General features: G+C 38.0%; 1 protein-coding gene across 4 annotated transcripts; it reads left to right on the forward strand.

Moving 5' to 3' along the window:
- The first annotated feature begins 358 nt into the window (after window positions 1–358).
- copz2 (COPI coat complex subunit zeta 2) lies at window positions 359–19,669 on the forward strand. 4 transcript variants are annotated; one of them, XR_014088459.1, is made up of 11 exons: window positions 359–516; window positions 5,664–5,732; window positions 6,794–6,878; window positions 7,462–7,553; window positions 8,422–8,477; window positions 9,642–9,719; window positions 9,896–9,947; window positions 10,185–10,293; window positions 11,409–11,447; window positions 12,983–13,015; window positions 18,577–18,648. XR_014088459.1 is itself a non-coding variant. In XM_008415096.3 (10 exons), the coding sequence occupies exons 1-10, from the start codon at window positions 400–402 to the stop codon at window positions 18,622–18,624; spliced, it is 669 nt and encodes a 222-aa protein (XP_008413318.1). In that variant the 5' UTR covers window positions 359–399; the 3' UTR covers window positions 18,625–19,669. The 4 variants fall into 4 exon arrangements, 2 of the variants coding, with proteins under 2 accessions (XP_008413318.1, XP_008413319.1); XR_534172.3 differs by lacking the exon at window positions 12,983–13,015 and having other exon boundaries at window positions 18,577–19,669; XM_008415096.3 differs by lacking the exon at window positions 10,185–10,293 and having other exon boundaries at window positions 18,577–19,669.
- Window positions 19,670–20,218: the final 549 nt, after the last annotated feature.

Consider the following 20,218-nt stretch of genomic DNA (forward strand, 5'->3'; position numbering starts at 1 on the left):
AGGAACCCAGAGTACCCAGAGAGAACCCACGCATGCACAGGGAGAACATGCAAACTCCATGCAGAAAGACCTCAGGCCCGGAATCGAACCCAGGACCTCCTTTCTGTGAGGCAACAGTGTCAACAATTTCAGAATAGAATTGGCATTAAACACAGAAATTCTAATTAATCTGAAATTAATTTAAATGAATTCTTTAAACACAATTATTGAAAAAAACATGTACAAAATATAATTTAAAAGCGGATATACACGAATGAATGAAAATATATTCATTTAGGCTTTCTCAATGAAAAGCCACAAAAAAAAAAAATCAAGAGACGCACAGACTTTTATTATGAAAGGCCGGAAGAGAGGCGGAAGAGGCGTGGTCATGGAGCGTTCTCTGTTCTACTGGTGGTTATGTGCTCGTGGTTCCAGGTCGGGAGCGCGCGCCGTGTGACAGCTCAGGGCAGTCCACGTCAACACAGAGTGAGCGCAGCGGCAGCGGCGGCAGCAGAGATGGACTCCACGTCCCTGGTGAGCTTCTTCGCTGTTAAATCATCTGCGTTAGTGGACATGGGCAGCAGCACTGCAGGCTGCAGTCAGTGTCCCGGGCATGTGTTGTATTAATCTGCTGGCTGTCGATGGTGGACATTACAGCAGACAGACTTGAATAAGCCAAGCGGGGGAGTGGACGAAGCTTGGTTGCATATTATCCATAAGATTTTATTTCTTCCTCAGTTCTGACGGGATCTCACACTATTCTTTTCAGCTCACGAAGGCCGGTTTGATCAGGGCTTTCTCCATAAAACCGCTGTGTCGTTCGATTTATTTTTAATCCTATATTGGTTTAAAAATAGTATCCCTTGCTGGTTGAGAACTTCTGTTAACACCAATAGAATGGACTAGTTGATCCACAGCTGTTTTGTTTTATCTGAGCGCAACAGGACAGACAGAGGGTTGGCTGTCTCCACGGAGCACTTTTATAAATCAGTGGCTCCACACACACACACACACACACACACACACACACACACACACACACACACACACACACACACACACACACACACACACACACACACACACACACACACACACTGGCGCTGAGCATTTAATCTGGTAACTGTATTTCCAGTGGCTCTGCGTGTTTCAGTGTGTGTGTGGAGCGTGAATGTAGTGACGTGTGTTCCAGGGTAGGTGCCACGTCCACCGTTCTGCCTCGCGCACCATTTCTTCAGCTTCATCCAGGTTTCTGGAGCTCATGTCTGTCCTCTCATGAAGCTCCATTTACTGTTCAAACGCTCCGTCCTTCGGAGTGCAGAGCTGCTTTATGTGGAAGAGTTGGTAAGAAAAGTTCAACCGCAGGAAAATTCTGGGAAATCAAATGTTTATTCTTCACGTAACGTTTCCCATTTAATGTTAATCAAAGCTATAGACCTTAAGTCGCAAACCACTGTAGCTGCTTAATATGATAGAAAACCAACATTACGTCAGATTTCTGCCCAATGTGGCTCTTCAGGCTTTCCAATGGCTTCTCACAACTTCGGCTAAAACCCATAGTATTTAAAATAAATAAATAAATAAAATAAAAAGCCTGCAGGTGTAATTTCATTGTTTTTTATCCGTATTTACCTAAATTTCTTCAACGAAATGGCACCGCTGTAAAAAGCCATTCTTTTTTGTGTATGTTTACATTTTTTGCCTTTAAGCTGCAAACTGCACGCATAAGTACAGTTAATTTATCAAAATTATGTTTGGTCAATTATTTATTTGTGGTACGTTTGTAAAATAAATTAAGAGCAACAATTTGGTTGTCTGTCATAAGAGAAAAAAAAATATTTTCCACTAAATAAAATTAATGTAACAGTTTCAAACTGAATATTTAATTATATAGCTAGGTATTTAATTTGAATATTCGGCTCAAAACTAAATATTTGGCTCAGGGCGAAATATACATTTGCAAATTCACTTGCCGATAAACGGAAATAGACTGTCAAAATAAAAGCTGGGTCTCTGTAACCTCTAAACTCATGGTGATGACTGGTATTGTTGCTGTAGATCTGTTGTAGTGTCTTTATGGCCTTTAAAAGGCCTCGTCCTGCTTAAGCTGAAAAATTGTACATGTCAAGAGGAGAAGGAACTCTGATGAAGCGATGACATGAGAAACGTGTCTGTTTGCAAATCCCAGCTTTTATTAATTATATAGCTATGTATTACGCTTATCGACAAATGTATTTGCATATCAGTATTTTGGGGAATAGCTTGGTTTGTACAAGAGGTTGCAGAATCGCAACTCTACACTGAAACTTCCTCCAGCCGTGTTTTTCTAATGAGGACAGGTGGTGTGCCACATCACACAGCCTCCACCGGAAATGACCGGCAGAGAGAAGTTAGCAAGATTTTCATCCCACATGCTTGACTCTGCAGCCTAAAACATAAATGTATTTCCTTACAATAATAATAACCAAAAATAATCAGACTTTCCAACAGTATAAGATGTATTGGAAATTCAATTCAAATTCAAAAATACATTATGGTGTTAACTGTACCTTCAGCACAACATCACATCAAGGAGACAAGGACCCAGTTTCAAGGCGTTAAATTGTGAAGTCAAGTCATGTTTATATGTAAAACATGTTTATAACAGAAGGTTACATAGTGACTTGATTGAGCTACAAAATGCCACTATGTGGCTGAAAAACACATAATAATGTCCTTTTAATTAATGCATACATGTGTTTGTACGTGATTCCTTGAAGTCTCCGTATTCATTTTCTGGAATGAATGAATCTGATTCTTGCATTCATACACACGCACTAAATAAATCCGTGGCGACTGTATCGAGTCACTGACTTTGCAGCAGTCCCTCATTCTGAACAAGCACATGGAGACAGTGGAAAGGAATTATCCCATTTTTGCTGGATGTGTCTCCACTTCAGCTCCCTGGATTGAATCTGCTCCAGTGTGTGGACACAGGTTTATTTGGGTCAGTTATGATGGCGCTGGGGCTCATCAGTTAGTCTTGTGAATTACAACTGTGCCTGAAAATACAACCACTTTCAGGTTCTGTTGTGCGCACTTCATTATTCTCCCAACATTCCACTCTGTTTCCACAGAAAGTATCAGATTGTGTTTCCTCATAGTACTTTATCTGAATACTCATGTCCCAACTGCGACATCCCAGTGTGTTCTTCTTACTATGTCGCTGTTGGTCTGTGATTTGTTTGTGGTCACCACTGATTTGAGTAAAGCTCCAACTGGTGCTGCTGCTGGAAGTCATCTAACTTCTGCCCTCTCCCAGTTCTGGTTCCATCTCTTCAGACTGAACTCTTTGTTTTAGCGTAAACTTCACTACCACAGCCTGGCATCAGATTAATAGTGACACAGAATTTTAAAATTAAATAATGTTTTAATCATCAATAAGAAACTGTAAGGTGAATTTCTTGGAATGCATAAATATAAAGTGGTTGGCTAAGTGGTTGGAAACTTCAGCAGAATGTTTTTTATTGCCAGGCCTGATTGTTAAAAGAAAAAGTTCAGATCATATTGGTCATACTATATTAATGTTGGCAATATGTAGATAATTAGTGTTCATATGTCACTCTGTTTTGTCAAACGTTTCGTTGGAGGTTTAGTTATGAAATAAATCTCCTCTGGAGGCCGACGTAAGCAACAGACAAGATTTACTTTTGACTCCTTGCTGCTACGATTCAGAAGCATTTTAAAGATAAGGAAAAGCTTCAGTGTCTCATGGAAGATATCAGCCTTCCCCACTTAAAGGAGAAAATGCTCCTTCAGCTGCTGAGGATGAAGCCAGCTGACTGAGTGAGGAAACACAGAGTGCTGCATGTTGCTTACTGGATGTTGGATTCCAGAGTGGGTTATTGTTACTTGTCAACATGATCACAATTTTCTTCTATTTTTGCTTTTCTGTCGCACTTAAATGTTTTATGTCTTCAAACTAATTTTATTTTGGATAAAAATAACTAGAGTAAATTCAAAAAGCAGTTTTCAGTCATGATTTCATTCATTAAGGGAAATAGCTGTGCAAGCCAACCTGATAGTGGCTTGCACCAACCTGACAAAGGGTCACATGTTTACTGTGATTAAACTCCATTTTTGAGAAAGACAGGCTCATTTCCAAATCCACAGGTTCTATTACTACCTCACTGATAGATCATTTGAAGTAGAACCTCTTTAATGGCTAAAGTAGGGAAACAAGTTAGTGACATCTGTTAGTATGGAGAGTATTACAAAGTCATTTCTAAGACTTTTGGAGAACCATTTTAGAGCTGTTAGTCACAATGGGAGAAAACATGCAGCAGCGATGAACCCTCCAGACAGTCGGGCCAAACGGAGTTGCTCCAAGAACCCGTCAACGATTCAACCAGCAGGTTGGACAACAAGCCAGAGCAACATATATGCTCTGCACACCTCACTTGCTTCAGTTAATACTAGAGTTCAAGAAAAAAAAGGAAATTGTAAATGAGTATTCCAGTTGAACACCGTGAACATGGCCTTCAGAGGAAGTGTTTCCTTCTGAACTCAGCTCATTTAAACTCACTTTGGGTGGAGAGTCACCCAGCGTGGCTGGTCTCTGCTGTGCAGTTCAGATGTAAGAAGCACAGCAGCATTTGGACACTTCAGTGTTTGAGCTGAGTGCAGTGATGTGGTGTTTAGCTGATGATGCTGCTCAATGTTCAGTACGACAAGAAGAGGGACACTTTCACAATGTCTACACCTTGTAAAATCCTGTCTGCTTGATTCCTTCTGCTCTGAATGCACATCAGACTTTGTTCTTGGACACATTTGTAAATGCCACAAGACTGTTCTTTCCATAATCATGCATTTTCTTTATTTTTTAGCATTTCCTGTGACTTTTAGGGAAAGAAATTAATCCTCTTTCTTGCCGTCATTCCATTTGTTTTATTATCAATGTCAGAACATCCCACCTGCTCCAAGTTGTAAATGCAACTTTATTTTGGGTCACTCAACACCTTTTTTCTAATATACGTCAGATTTAGTGCTTTTCTAATGTGAGCCCCTGAATGGAGGTGAGGCTCAACGGATCCGTCATCTCTCTCTGCTGCTTTGACACTGTGGCTGAGTTTCTGGTCTAAGTTCTGTGATACACTCTGACTGTGAATCTCTGCTGGTCAGTGCATAACAGAACTTTGACCCGTTCCTGAAGACTCTTCAGTAGGACAGCCTTGTGAATGATTTATTGTGGAATGTCACTTTTCCTCGACCAGAAATGGATAAAAAAAACAGAGTCTGAAGCTCAAGCTGGAATGGATCCAACTGCATTAAGAACCTAAATGTGATGGCTTCACCAGAGGAGAGAAGAGATGACAGATGTCTGTCAGTAGCGTTGCCCTGTAGTTGAATAACAGACAGTTCAGAGCCGAGTATTAACTTCATCCAGATGGATAACAGAGGCAGAACCTGAGACATGAGAGGAGGCTGATGGCTGTAGATGCTCTGAGAACCAGCTAACTGGCAGCCAGGGAATACAAATCTGTTTCATCTCTAATGAAAAGGACAAGAGTTACCTGGATAGTAAAGGTCTAATTCACAACACAGCCAGGTGTGAAATAAACGTAGTTGGAAAGGTAACATTATGTAGCATCAGGAAAACTGAGCATCTCTTAAGTTAAACCTCTTCTTGTATGTTGTTGCAGGAACCTTCTCTCTACACAGTGAAAGCTGTTTTTATTCTTGATAATGATGGCAACAGACTTCTGTCCAAGGTAAGGGTTAAAGTATTTCATTAGATTTTATTTTACTTAGTAAAAAATATTTCCTTAATATGTAAATATTGTTAGATTATCCATTCACAACCATTCCATCCCCAAAAGATTTTAAAAAATCACTGAACTGGTTGATAAAGATGCCTGTGTCTGATAAAGGGGTGTGGAATGAACACTGAGCTGATTTTCTGATCTATCAGTTTGAGCGCTGGAAAAACCCAAAACCTGCAGATGGAAGCAGGACCGGGTGAATGTGGTCCTGCTGTCGAGCAGTGTTTCAACTGCTCGACAGCAGTTGAAACACTGCTGTTGAGTAGTTATTGTTTCTCTAATGAAAAGTTGTGACCCAGTGCTTGATTCATTGTTCAGCACTATAAAATTTTCGACAATTTTAGATTAATATATTTTCATATTTGGTGTTTCCAATATTATTTAATGCACTTTAAATAGTCCTCATTTCCACCCAAATGTCACTTTCATTACTATAGAATATATATATATATATATATATATATATATATATATATATATATATATATATATATATATATATATATATATATATATATATATATATATATATATTCATTACATTATAAAACTACCATTTCATAAAACGGCACAAACATGCTTTTGATTATCATAATTATAGATGAATTGTAAAAATGAAGTAGAACAAATTTTCAACGTTTTATAGAAATCAAAACTTAGAAGTTAAGTGGTTGATTTAAAAGACAGAGAAAAGAGAGAGAGAACAAAAGAAACCTTTTTGGTCTGACCCAAACAAGTGGCTGCTGTTGAAGAGCTGTATAGCCATAATTGATCAACAACATGGCTGCCATGTTCCTCACCTGCAGTGAAATAAAAACTCCACTGAGCTCTGATTCATACTGAATAGTTATAACTTTATGGGAAAATCACATTGAAAAATCACTAATAAATTTTATTGTCAAAATAGTTATTGAAAAGCTAACAATGGATTGATACAATCAATTATTGACTAATTGATTGATTTGGTGCCAACACCGTTTTATCCTGTGATCTGTGTCTCTCTGTTGTAGTACTACGACCCTGAGCTCTACCCCACCATGAAGGAGCAGAAGAACTTTGAGAACAACGTCTTCAGCAAAACACACAAAGCAGACAGTAAGTTTCTTTATTTTTGCATCTTCTGTTGTAACTTTACACCTCAAACCTTCATAGCCTTAAGTCCTGCTTCACACACATCTCCAGTGTCGACTGTCGAGTGTTCTGCTGTTGGTAGCCTGAAGCAGTTTGCTGGTACCTGCCGTGGATCTGGTACCTGCCAGCTGGACCGTGTTTGTGACTCTGAGCTGTTGAATGACCCTTAGGAAGCAAAGCTGTTTGGCTTTTGGGAGTGTTTAAGCAGGTTGAGTAGATGTTCAGAGAAACCTGATCTCCCTCTGCAGTGGGTTTTAGAGAATTCACAGCGTTGTTACCTGATCTCCACTTGCTCCCTGTCCCCCACCCAGCATGCCACCCTTTGTTCCAAACTCCTCCTCCTGTCCTCCTTTCTGCAGACCTGTTTTCACCTTTACCTCCTGCTCTCTCCTTTCTGTAGCTCCACCCATCCATTCATTCCTTTTCTCCTGGTTTCTCTGCTGCTTTCATTTCATTCTCCTATCACGTCTCCTTCCTTGTATCAAAGTTTTGATTGAAAGAATAAGTCCTGAATCATCCTGATTCATCACTTTCTGTGTATTTGTAGATGAGATAGCGTTCCTGGAGGGGATGACCATCGTGTATAAGAGCAGTATAGATCTTTTTTTCTACGTGGTGGGAAGTGCTCAGGAAAATGAGGTACCGTGATTTTAGCTTTTTATAGGAATATGCTATATAACTGTCTTTTTTAAATTCTTCTTTTTTCTAGGTGGAATGATTGAACAAAATACAACATCAATGATTTCTAATGAGAATAAAAGGGTGCATAAGTGTTAAAATTCTACCTACATGCTCAGATATATTCAGAAATTCACCAAGATCTTAGGTCATTCTTCCCTAAATAGTAAAATCTACGTCTTTAATCTTTAAAATTTCTGTTAACACCTGGTTAGAGATCACAAGAAAAGGTAGGTGATATTTTTTCTTCACCAGAATGTAAAAGATACGTTTGACATCATTAATTAGATGGACCGATACTCAGAACCACGGGAAAATCCAAAGAGCTCTGTGAAGATCTGAGAACTGTAGATGTACACAAGCTTGAAGTCTTGTGAAAATATTTCTTCATTTCTGCAGATTCCAAAATCTTTGTTTCAAACAACCAAACATAGGTTATTTATTTAAGCTATTTGGATAAGTCATCACTTTGCCAAGGTCTGACAGAAGGACACTGAACTGTATGAACATTTTTGAGCTTCTAGAACAAGATTAATTTTAGTCATTGCCCATTAATATTTACAGTTTACCTCTTCTTTGAAAAAGAAATCATATTTATTGTTTTATTATTTCTCTCTAGAAACATAACAATTCAAATAAATCACCAAAAGGCATAAAAGAGTGCCATGATGAACAGAACTGTCAGAATACCGTCTCATCACAAGATGAGACAATGATTTTTTGATTTTCTCTTGCTACATTTTAGCCTTTGGGGCTTTTGAAAGAAAATTGTTTTGTGTTAAAATCAATGACTAGTATTTTGTTTAATATTTTTCTTTTCTGTTGGTAGCTGATGCTGATGTCTGTGTTGAACTGTCTGTTTGACTCCATCAATCACATCCTGAGGTAATTTTTTAAAAATTTTCTCAAATTCTTTTTAAAAATGAGAACAAGTTTAGTATATAAATGATGTCTGTCAGCAGGAACAAACCTTTCTTAGCTGTCTAAGAAAAGGATTCTACCAAAATCAAAGCTATTCTCAAAGGAAAAGGATTAGTGGATATATATAACAGAGCTGGATTCTTGATGCATTAAATATAGATCATTTCTAATTAGTAAACAAGAATGTTTGTAAATAAATAAACCAACAAAAGCTAGCAGTGAGTGCAGAAAGTGTGCTCAACTGACCCGGCAAAAGAACAGTTGTTATTTGTGGTGGACTTCATCGATTTCTGCTATTATTTATTTCTTGTTCAGTGACCTTGAGTGACTTGAAAGGCGCTTTCAAATAAAATGTCCATCCATCCATCCATTTTCTGTACACCCTTGTCCCTAGTGGGGTCGGGAGGGTTACTGGTGCCTATCTCCAGCTAATGTTCCGGGCGAGAGGCGGGGTCACCCTGGACAGGTCACCAGTCTGTCGCAGGGCAACACAGAGACAGACAGGACAATGCATGCACACACTCACACCTAGGGAGATTTTGGAGAGGCCAATTAACCTAACAGTCATGTTTTTGGACTGTGGGAGGAAGCCGGAGTACCCGGAGAGATGCACAGGGAGAACATGCAAACTCCATGCAGAAAGACCCCAGGCTGGGAATCGAACCCAGAACCTTCTTGCTGCAAGGCAACAGCTCTACCAACTGTGCCACTGTGCAGTTCTCAAATAAAATGTATTATTATTTATTATTTGTTTTATGTATTTACTGCTGGGTCCTATGTGTACTATGCAAGATGATGCATGCCTCATCTTTGAGACCTGCATGACCTCAAAGATGAACAGACATTTGCAGCAACAGCAATGTTATTATTATTCAATTCAAATAACTTTATCTATTCCTGAGGGGCCATTTTAAGGCACATGAGTTGTACAATTAGACTAAAAAGTGATAGCTCAGGCAATAGAATTTATAAAATATAACATAAGAGCAATATTCTTGAACAGTATTCATGTCTTGGTCATCTCTTCTGTGGTCTTAGTGTTTACTCAGTCGGTGTTTCGGTGGTCTTCATTACAAACTAGCAAGCATCAAGTATTGCATGTGTCTAACAGTTGCTTCTGTGCTGCAGAAAGAACGTGGAGCGGCGGTGTTTACTGGACAACATGGAGGGAATCTTTCTCGTGGTGGACGAGATCATTGATGGGGGGTAAGGAGGAAACGTTCACTCAACCGTCACTTTAGCTTTTGAGAAAGTCTTAATAGTAGTTAGATGTTGTTTCTCAAAACTTTGTATTCCTATTAGCTTTATTTCGTTGAATAATGAACAGTCATTCTGTTTGGCTCCAGACCTCTCCTGATTGGTTGTTTATCTTCTGTTGCCAGGGTGATTTTGGAGAGTGATTCCCAACAGGTCTTACAGAAGGTCAACTACAGGGTAGGAAGACTATAAGTCATTGTAATTTACAATCATATTCATTTCAATGTTTTTCACTATTAGGTGATCAAATTGAACAGGAAGCACATTAACCATCTAAAATCCCAGCAGCTGTTTAGCTTGTCTTAAAGAACTTTTCTATGATTGGCTAAAGTTTGCTACAATGTTTTCAGTGGCATCTTTCTTCACCTTTGTGTCTCTCCTTCTCCCTCTCTCTCCTGTTGTGATTGGTGTCAGCTTATGTCTGAGCCAGCCTATGGCTTCGTCCTGTTTGATTACATCACCGGTAACCTAGAGGCACAGACAGACAGGAGCCAGCTGCTGTAGACAGACAGACAGACCCGGGGTGAGAGAGACTGACGGACTAAGAGTGAGAGGAAGACAGTTGGGGGATGGAGGGGCTAAGGCAATAACAAGATTCTGTGAATGCATGTTGAGAGCATGCAGACTGACCCTCTGATTGACCTTGGTCGAAGATTTTAAGTTTTGTTAATTAATAACCAGCACAGTCAACCATCCATCTAATAATGATGCTTCTGGACTGACTGACTGAACGGGAGAGAGAGTTTCTTGCCCCACAGGCAAACCATTAACATGCTAAAAACTAGACTAAAATGTTACTGGTTTCCAGTATGGAAAACTGCTGTCAATTAGTTGTGTTTCCATTAAACATAAAATTGTGCAAATTGAAATTACAAAAAAAAAAAATTTTTTTAAAAAGAATCTAATTTTTCTATTAAAAAGTTGTTGCGCTAACATAAGGTGGTTTTTAAGTTGTATCAAAATAGACGTATTTTGCCAAACTGCAATGGAAACGCTTTATTCACATCACACAAGTCATGTGAACAACAGCCAGATGTTACTACTGGAGAAACGGCAAAGAAGACAACAGGAAGTAGTAGGAGGATGATGGTTTGTGTTTATATTTTGGACATTGTGCAGCTGATTCCATCAGAGCTCCACAGCATCACACTTCATAAAAAGTTGTGTGTCATCCCAACGTGTTGAATCCATAACCATTATGTAAAATCACAGACTACAATTTCCCCTAAACCTGCACACATAGCCACTCCCAAGCAGACAGGGCTTATTGCTCCGACACCTGAATAAAACGCCGACCTCTCCTCTGATTGGCTGATAGGTGATGAGTGCTAGCACAATGGCACCATTCTAAATATGTCTGTGATGACATCAGTTGCTACTATAGTTTTTATTGACTTATCACATAAGCAAGCTTATTATTATTATTTTTAATTGAATTTCTTATTTAATGGAAACGCCGCAATTGTGAAATTGTGTTTTTTCAACATTAGCGGAATATAGACAAACATTTGCACACATTTGTAATGGAAACGCAGCTACACATGGAATGGTGCCTGTGCTGCTTTGTGTCAGCGCTGTGTGCCTGAAGAGTTACTTCTGCACTTTCCTTCATTGACATGCGAATGTTTTCTTTTCCAGGCTGATGACAACCCATTAACTGAACAAAGTGTGGCTCAGGTAACTCATACCAGCCGTTAGGCAGCATCACTGCAGCTCCACCTCAGATCAGACAATATGAAAGAAAATTTAATATCTGATATTGTTTCACATTGTTATTGTATCACACATGCAGTAGGTGTCAATGTAACTGTGCCCATCCCCAGCAGCCATTAGGTGAGAGTTTGGGTAACATCATGAACAGGTTCACTACTCCTCAGAGACACACAGGATAAATAACCTTCCACACACACTCATTATAAAAGATCAGTTTAAACTACAATTTAACGCGACACCTACTAAGCAGTGGACTCCAAACTCTGCCCAGACAGACAGACAGACAGACAGAGCAGCTGTTGTCAGATTGACTCCCAGTATTAGGCAGAGTAAAGCAGCAAAAATGGCAAACATTCTACAAAATAATACATTTTATTTGAAAATCTCTACTAAATATAGGAATGTTTATTAAACTTTTGCTTAAGTCCATACCAAAATAATATTTACATGGTATGGAGGACAGTACTATAGCTTCAATGATCTATAAATAAGTTATGATGGTTTAGCGCTATGGATTATTGCTGCTGCTCTGTTTCATGTTGAAGCACCTTGATCATGTTAAGCATTTCTCTTTTAAAATTCTTATGTAAATATTGGCAGGTCTTTTTTGTTTTTCATATCATCTTACTGGAGTCTCATTCCTTCCCATGACTACCACTCACTGACTTTGGTTAAACTCTAAAAAAGACCAGAGGTTTGAAGGATTTCTCATTCTGTTTATTTTGAGGAAATTTCAATCACTAATTTGAGGACAGAAAGTCCACTTTGTTTACCGATAGACTAAAGAAACTGAGACGATTTTGCCTCAGCCACAGCACACACTGATGACAATTCAGTAAGCGACTCCAGAAATGTACCAATCATCTTTGAAAACTTGAGCCTCACCAAACTATCATAACATCTGCCTCATTTTACACTGTCATGACATATTGACAGTTTTAGCAAATATACAAAAAGCACATTTTTATGCAAGTTACCTATTGCTACTCTAAGAAGATTAATTACTCCCTAGTATAACATTTACTGCATTTTTAAAAGCAAGTTATACATTTAGGTTACCATTAAACTCTTCTTTGACGTTTCAACATATACACAGACTAGCAACCTCACATCTAGTCAGAGAAATGCTGCCCTTATAAAAATTTTTTCTTTGATGCCATCAACAGCATGAAACACAACCAGATTCATCAGTCATGGATTACACTCACAATGAAATCTTGTGTCTTTGCATTTCTTGCTCCAACAGACAGCCCATTCCCTTAGCATCATGCTAATTCTTTAACGGCACAAGCAGGCTCCACTGTGAATGCATGTTATAGAAGAATATTTTCAGTTTTTGCTTAATAACTGCAGCTCTCAAAAAACTAATATTCTCTCCTGATTTCTTATGTTTAAAACCACGTTAGCACGACGTTTGTTTTTACTTGTGATGGTCTGTGTATTTCTACTATGTGTGTACTTGCTTTCTAAGTTTTTGTTTCCTGCTTTAACCTTAACAGCACCTAACAGAGAAGTTGGCACTGACCACTAACGTAAGTGTGATGTCTTTACACCAGCCCAAGGTTTCCTGTCACTGCTCTGTTTCAGTCAGAGATCCAGGCTTGGGCGCTCATTAGCAACCCTTTAAATATTTCACTAACCTTAATATTTGGCATCTTTCTCTTTGGTTTTTCAAGTGGTTTCAAACTCCAACCTTCATATACAGTGGCTCTAAAATGCCTACACCTTGTTAAAATGCCACTCTGTGATTTAATAAGACACGCACACACACACACACACACACACACACACACACACACACACACAATAAACCATTTCAGAATCTAATGTTGTGTTATTTCTATGCAGTTTAGTAGAAAAGTAAATCAGTCTGTTAGAGGAACAGAAAATGGGAATACTCTTCATATTAAAACTTTGTTGAAGAACCTTGTGATTTAATTTCAGCGTCCAGTCTTCTCTGTAGTCACTCTGTAGACCTTCTGTTGAATTTAATCAATCAATCTGAGAACAACAGCGCATTCAGCAGAGCGCTTCCTCCCTCCTCCCCTTCACCCCTCTGAACGACTTAGAGTAAAGGCAGCAGCAGACGGAGTCAGAGAAACTCCATTTGAATGAGGTAAACTGTCTGTCAGGAATGTTGCCATGAATATCGCTCGTTTATAACATCTTGTTGCCAGTTTACTTTCATATATAGAACTAAATCTTTTTGGTTAAGCCGTTTTAATTCTGGAATAGTCACATGTTCAAAATTTTACTGCTGTTTAAAAGTTAGCTAATCTAGTCACAATGATTTAGAATGAGACTGAAACAGCAGCGAAATTAGCCTTTTTATTATTTAAAGTGAGCAACACCTGATCATACTCGACCACTTAACATGTATTTATATTATATTATATTATATTATATTATATTATATTATATTATATTATATTATATTATATTATATTATATTAGATATTTAGGAGAACAGCAGTGCTAGAATTATGTTGAAGAAAGGTGAAGAAGCTCTGGTGAGGTCTTCATTTAGTTTATTGAAATATGTATTAACTGTTTTTAATTTTTAAATAAACGAGTGTGAAGATATAAAAATTATATTAATTTCAATAAAACCAGAAAGGAGAACAGGTGAAGACTGATGTCAGGTTGATTTCTTTCAACGTTTTAATATTGTTTTCATTATTTCCACACTATAAGGGTAATGGTTTGGAGACAATAAGAAAAGTGCTCGAGGAGAGGTTTAAAAATAAATTAGTGAAAATTTTTGCTACACAGTAAATAGAGTTGATATGTATAATAATGTATACATCTGAAAATTAAGTTGTTTAAATTCTCATTCTGTATGATCATACTTTTTATATTTAGTTCACATTCTGACACTGTACATTACTGTAGTGTCTGTTGTAAATACATGAATCCATGCAGGAACATCAGGCTGCAGAGTCAGAGGGAGGCAGAGACAGAAACACATATCCGTAGATATTTCAGTTAAATGTTTGTGGCTGAAAATGACAGGAAAAATTAGAAAATTCCTGCAGAAATTTTATGGGGCCTGCCAAAGTGTGCCTGTCGGACTTTTAATTAAGAGTTCTCATGCTAAAAATGAGCAATAATGCTAAAGAAAGCTGCAATGTAGTCAATAACCTGCGGGGAGTCTGAAGCATGTTCACTAAGCTGTACTTGTACCATTTAGTATGTTGCATGAGCTAAAATGAGCCAAAATGTTAATAATAGCATGAATGCTATTAGTAGCATGTGTAGCATCTCTAGCATGTTGTCTGTCATTACTTACTCCATTCAGTATATAAAACATTGGTAATAAGTAAGAAAAGCACTCTGATGCTTAATATTAGCATCAGTGCTAAGCTGAGCCAAATTGTAGTCCAAAAATGCTAATGCTCTGGATTCTGCAAGTCAGTTCTATAACCTGTGACAAAGTGCTAATGCTACTGCCCTGCCTATAATGGTGCACTGACTGATACAGTTTGACAGAACTTTTTCAAAACAGTATTACACATAATGATTAGTTTTACACTGTTCATCAGCAAATTGAAATGACTGGAGCTCTTTCCAGATCCATCACCATTCTTCTATGGTTGATCTAATTCACTGCAATAGTACATAAGTTGATCCCAGTGTTCAGTGAAATTCTGTCCCAGACTGACGACTATTAGCTTTGCACATGGTGTTCTCACTCATGGTCTGAAATAATAATTAAAAAAAGACAGTCAGTAATTGTTTATTTCTAGAAAATTTTCAAGCTTCATACTAAGTATTTTAATTCACATTCAAAAATTCAGAGAAATAATTTTATGTAAGCAAAATATGAATAGTCACAGGAAATATTTATTCTTCCCACAAAGCTTTGGGAGACCTCTCTCTGAGCCCGTTTGAGAGACTACTCACTGCCTCGCACTGGGACCCATTGCTATGGTAATTAATTATCTGGACCTGGGTTGGCTTTCTCTGTCAGACAGTATGCTGGAGACAGAGTTTCTATATGCAACAGTTGTTAGATTAAACCAGTTATCTAATGGCCAAAAGAGTAATTCTATGATGTAATAATCTTCAAGGCTTTTATTTTTTAAATTTTCTGTGAGCTTAATTTTAACTTGCCAAACGAATCCCATGTGTAATAGTTATAGTGTTAAATCAGTTGTATAATGCTCAAAACACAAGTAGTTGTAAATACCAGTTAAGTCCTACAGTAATGGCATGCAGTCCTGAGTAGCTGCTGTTCCAGGCTCTGTATTCTGTTGCTATGGTAATTTATTAATCCCCTGCAGCTGTGACAGCCAAAGTGTGGGAAAATCCTCTTCAAACAGAGTTTCTATACTTGGGAGACACCCAGCGTCAGTCTCAAGGACCCTGACAAAAAACCATAAGCCCTATTAAATTTTTGAAAAGATTTTACGGGAGCAGGCATGTGTATCTATGTTATAACCAACTTTTAGACCAATAGGACAATATTTGTGCCTGTGAGGGGGAGTTAAAAAGAGTTTTGGAGTCAGAAATCCACAGTCCTGTGTGTGTTTCAGAGATAAATATTACTGATTCTGTGAGACACTCGGTCTCAAATTTTATCGTTTTTTTAAATTTATGTAATCATTTTAACTCAGAATCCCATTAAAACTAATAGCTCCCTTCTCGGCATCAAGCTGAACGTTTTGGTATCTTGGGGTGCACACAGCGGTTCAGGCCGCATTAACGGTGACTGAAGAAAAATGAATAATAACTAGAAAATTTCTGCAGAAATTTTAAAGGGGCATGCCAAAGTGTGCCCGTCAGCTTTGACCCAGCGTTATGATGCTAAAAATGACCAATAATGCTAAAGAAAGCTGCAATGTAGTCAATAACCTTTGGAGAGGCAGAAGCATGTTGGCTAAGCTGTACTTGTGACATTCATTATGTTAAAATTGATGCATGAGCTAAAATTAGCCAATATGCTAATGTTAGCCAAATGCTGGCAGTAGCATGTGGAGCAACACGACCATGTTGTTTTAATTTTACTTGCTCCATTCAGTATACTAAATATGTCTAATTAATGAGAACATTTGCTAATAGCTAACTTTATGTAAAACTGCCCTTGTAAGAAAGTCAAGGGCAGTGAAATGCTAACATTTGTGCTAATGTTAATGAACATTTGTGCTAATGTTAATAAATGTTAATTTTGCTCGTTTTTCACTTTTTACGTCGCCGTCATAACTCCGATCCCCAATAAAAATAATAGCTCCCTTCTCGGCATCGAACCGCACGATTTGATACCACTTTTGTGGGTGGGCACGCAGCGGTACAAGCCGCATTAACGGTAATTGAAGAAAAATAAAGAAATATATAAAAAGACATTCTATTAGGTGTAGAACAATAGGTGCCTGCCATGGAGGCTCTCCCTATGCACTGCTATGGCATGCCCCTAATAATAAAAAGACATTCTACTGGGTGTAGAACAATAGGTGCCTGCTATGCAATGCATTGAGGCAGTGATTGACTTGCTTCGCAAGTCAGTCCCTGCTCTCCCTATGCATTGCTATGGGCAGGCCCCAATAATAAAGGGACATTCTATTAGGTGAAGATCAATTGGTGCCTGCCATGCAATGCATGGAGGCAGGGACTGACTTGCTCTCCCTATGCATTGCTATGGTCAGGCCCCAAAACATTTAGGCTTTTTGCCTCAGTGTTTTTATGGCTTATGTTTGGTAAGATACTGTGAAAAGTATCATTTTTATTTATTTTGTAGATCAAACTGTTGCACTGATGTAGAGAGTTGTTCAAGAAGAACAAAACTTGATTTTTAGATTTTATTTTTGTTGGTCAAACTGCTGTATTGAGTTTAAAACTGCCGAGTCCTATTTTATGAGCTGTTTTCTACTTTGGTTTTAGAAAGAGGTAGAACCAATTCAATTACCAGTCAATTTATATCATTGCATTTTGACTAATAATCAAATGTCTTTTGGCCAATAAGATATTTCAGAATCTGTTAGCCTGTCTGTGCTACCAGAGCATTTAGCTTGCTAGTTGTGAGGCAACTGCTAAAGTGAGCGTTCATCCTAGAATGACGGTCATTGTACTATGCATAACTTTAATCTGATTATTGGATTGTAAATAGTAACATGTTAGAATATTTGTTACTGAAACAAGAGTCAGATTAGAGTAACACATTACTGATGTGTTGATGGCATAATTGTTTGACATTTCTGCTCAAGCTATTTTCTGATCTGTCAGGTTTCCGATATGCGTCCCCCCCAATGACAGACTCGTTCCTACGCCCTTGGCTTCATGTATATTTTGCATCTTGCCTATGACTGTTGCTCATGGGGAGACATTTCAGTAATCTAAAACTAATAGAAAAATTTTAAGCAACCTACTTGCATACTGTATACGGACTGTATACATGCTAAGTTTTACTCTTACATGTAAAATTCATGAGCAGTAAATATTGTACTAGCTATCAATACTGGACCAAAGAAAGCAAGGCAGTTGCAAGCCTTTGAAATTGTGACGCTTTTGATGGGTCAGATAGACTCAAGAAATTGTAACAGGAGCTAGTGGGGAAAGGCCCAATTAAGTTTTTTTTCAGGGGGCCCAAGATTCCTGGCAGCGCCCCTGCTCACACCTTACCTATGCATAAACACACAGGTCTGACTGTGTTTCACTGCTTGTTGCCTTTTAGTGTTATCACTTTGTGCCCCCTGCTGGCAAAGCATAGAACAACATTTCCACTAATGATTGTCTAGGCAAAGATTGTTTAAATATTTACTGCAGTTAAATGGAAGAATGAGTATTGCAGTTGTTTAGTTAGCAGCCCGTGCCACCATGTGATTGGATGCTTGGTGTTTTGGATCTTGCTGACTTCCTCCTGTAATCACATCTCTGCCTCAGAATGCCTCCGCTCAGCTGAAGATGAGAAAAAGTGTTGAGCAGAAATGCCAGAAATGATTGTACTCTAAATCCAATACCTCTTTGTGTTTGTTCTGACAAACACATGTCATGACACCACAGAAGTCCCAAACAGTTTGCCTGATCTCTTATGGTGAGATTGTGGTACTGCATCACTGAGTCTCATTTTAATCATCTCCCTTTATGTTCTTCTTTTTAGGTTTTGCAGTCAGCTAAGGAGCAGATAAAATGGTCCATACTAAAATGACCTGGGAAGAAAAAAAAGATAAAATGTCTGATCTGCCAAAAAAAAATATTTTCTGTCTCTAAGCTATTTTTGTAGGTCCATTTGGAAAGGGCAACAGCTGGCCTATCAGGAGCCAGGAAAGCATTTCTTCTGGTCTGTCTGTATGATGGCAGTTTGTTACTTTTTGTGTGAAGTGTATTTAATGCTTTACTTTATTGTATTCTGTTTACAAGTGATGGTAGTAATGTAGACATGCACATGGTTTGTAGCAAGCCAAATGGTGCTGTCGGTTATAAAGGGACAAAAAGGAACAGAACCGGCGCCTGGCAGTTCAGCATAAGGGTTCCAAACAGTAAAGACAAAATATTAATTCAAATTTTCAGTTACAAACGAAAGAATATTACATATGCAGTGTTTTTTTTTTTGCTGTTGTTTTATTTGTTTTACCCACTGTCACATAAGCATGTCCGCTGTAAATCGTTTTAGAGTCAGTATATTTTCTTTCTATGGATAACCAGAAATACTAGGGATTAATAAACACAATGGCAACTCACACATGCTGAATTGTCCTTCAACGTTGTTTTGTTTGAACTTATTTAAAACTAAAACACTGAACTGTCCCAGATGAGTTTGGACTGTAGTGAATATTGTTCCAGTAGCCTCTTTCAACAGGAGCGACTTTTCATAAAAACACAAAACACAATTTATAAAGGATTCTTTACTGTAACATTTAATAACTCAAAGTCTGCTGATAGGCTGCTTAGGAGTCAACACAGATGCACTGAATAAAAGATGCAAAATGAAATGTCTCTTTTTTTGATTGGTGTTTAAATAGGTTTTTGATGTGAAGAAGTAAATAAAGAAGGTAAACCTAAAATGTGTACAAAGTGTTACAAAGAATATCTGCTTTACTTTTACAGTGAGAACTCGAGAAGTTCATAGATACTAAATATTTTCATAGCTGGAAGTGGAAAATGCCACACTTGTTTTGGGGAGGATGTTTCTGAAACAAACTGATTTCATCTGCTGTTGGTGACACTAATAAACATGATTATACTTGTTTTAATCTCCTCACTTTCTCTTTTGATTATTACCCATGATTATGGGCTTTTTTAGGACAGTTTGGGGAAACTTCAGGAAATCTGGAAAAAAACAAACTCAGGAGGAGAACATGTGATACCTCTCAGCCAATCAAATTCCAAATCTTATGAAACTATATGAATAGTTATGAGCAGTAAGGACCAATGAATGTCATTGGCTAAAGTCATGTAATGCCATTCAGCACGTGACAGGGGTCCTCCAGCCAATCATCATGCTTCCACTTCACAGTGATCTGATTGGCTGGCTGTGTCTCCCTCCTGAAAATGATCCCACAAGCAGAAATAATCAGACTATTAATTATTTTAAACTATACCTTGTTAGGTATAGTTTAAAACTGGAAGAAGAGTCTTGAAAGCATAACAGGTTAAATAACATTGTTTCAAAGTATTTTCTTCTGTTCAGAAACAGAAATGCCCTCTCTTTTATCTAAGATAAAATCTATTGCAACCTTAATCTATCAGGCTTGACTGGTCACAGGCACTGCCTTAAATGGAAGAAATGAGGGTCAGTACTC

Source organism: Poecilia reticulata, chromosome 8 (genome assembly GCF_904066995.2).
Source record: "Poecilia reticulata chromosome 8, P_reticulata-male-v2, whole genome shotgun sequence".
Classification (NCBI taxonomy): Eukaryota; Metazoa; Chordata; class Actinopteri; order Cyprinodontiformes; family Poeciliidae; genus Poecilia; species Poecilia reticulata.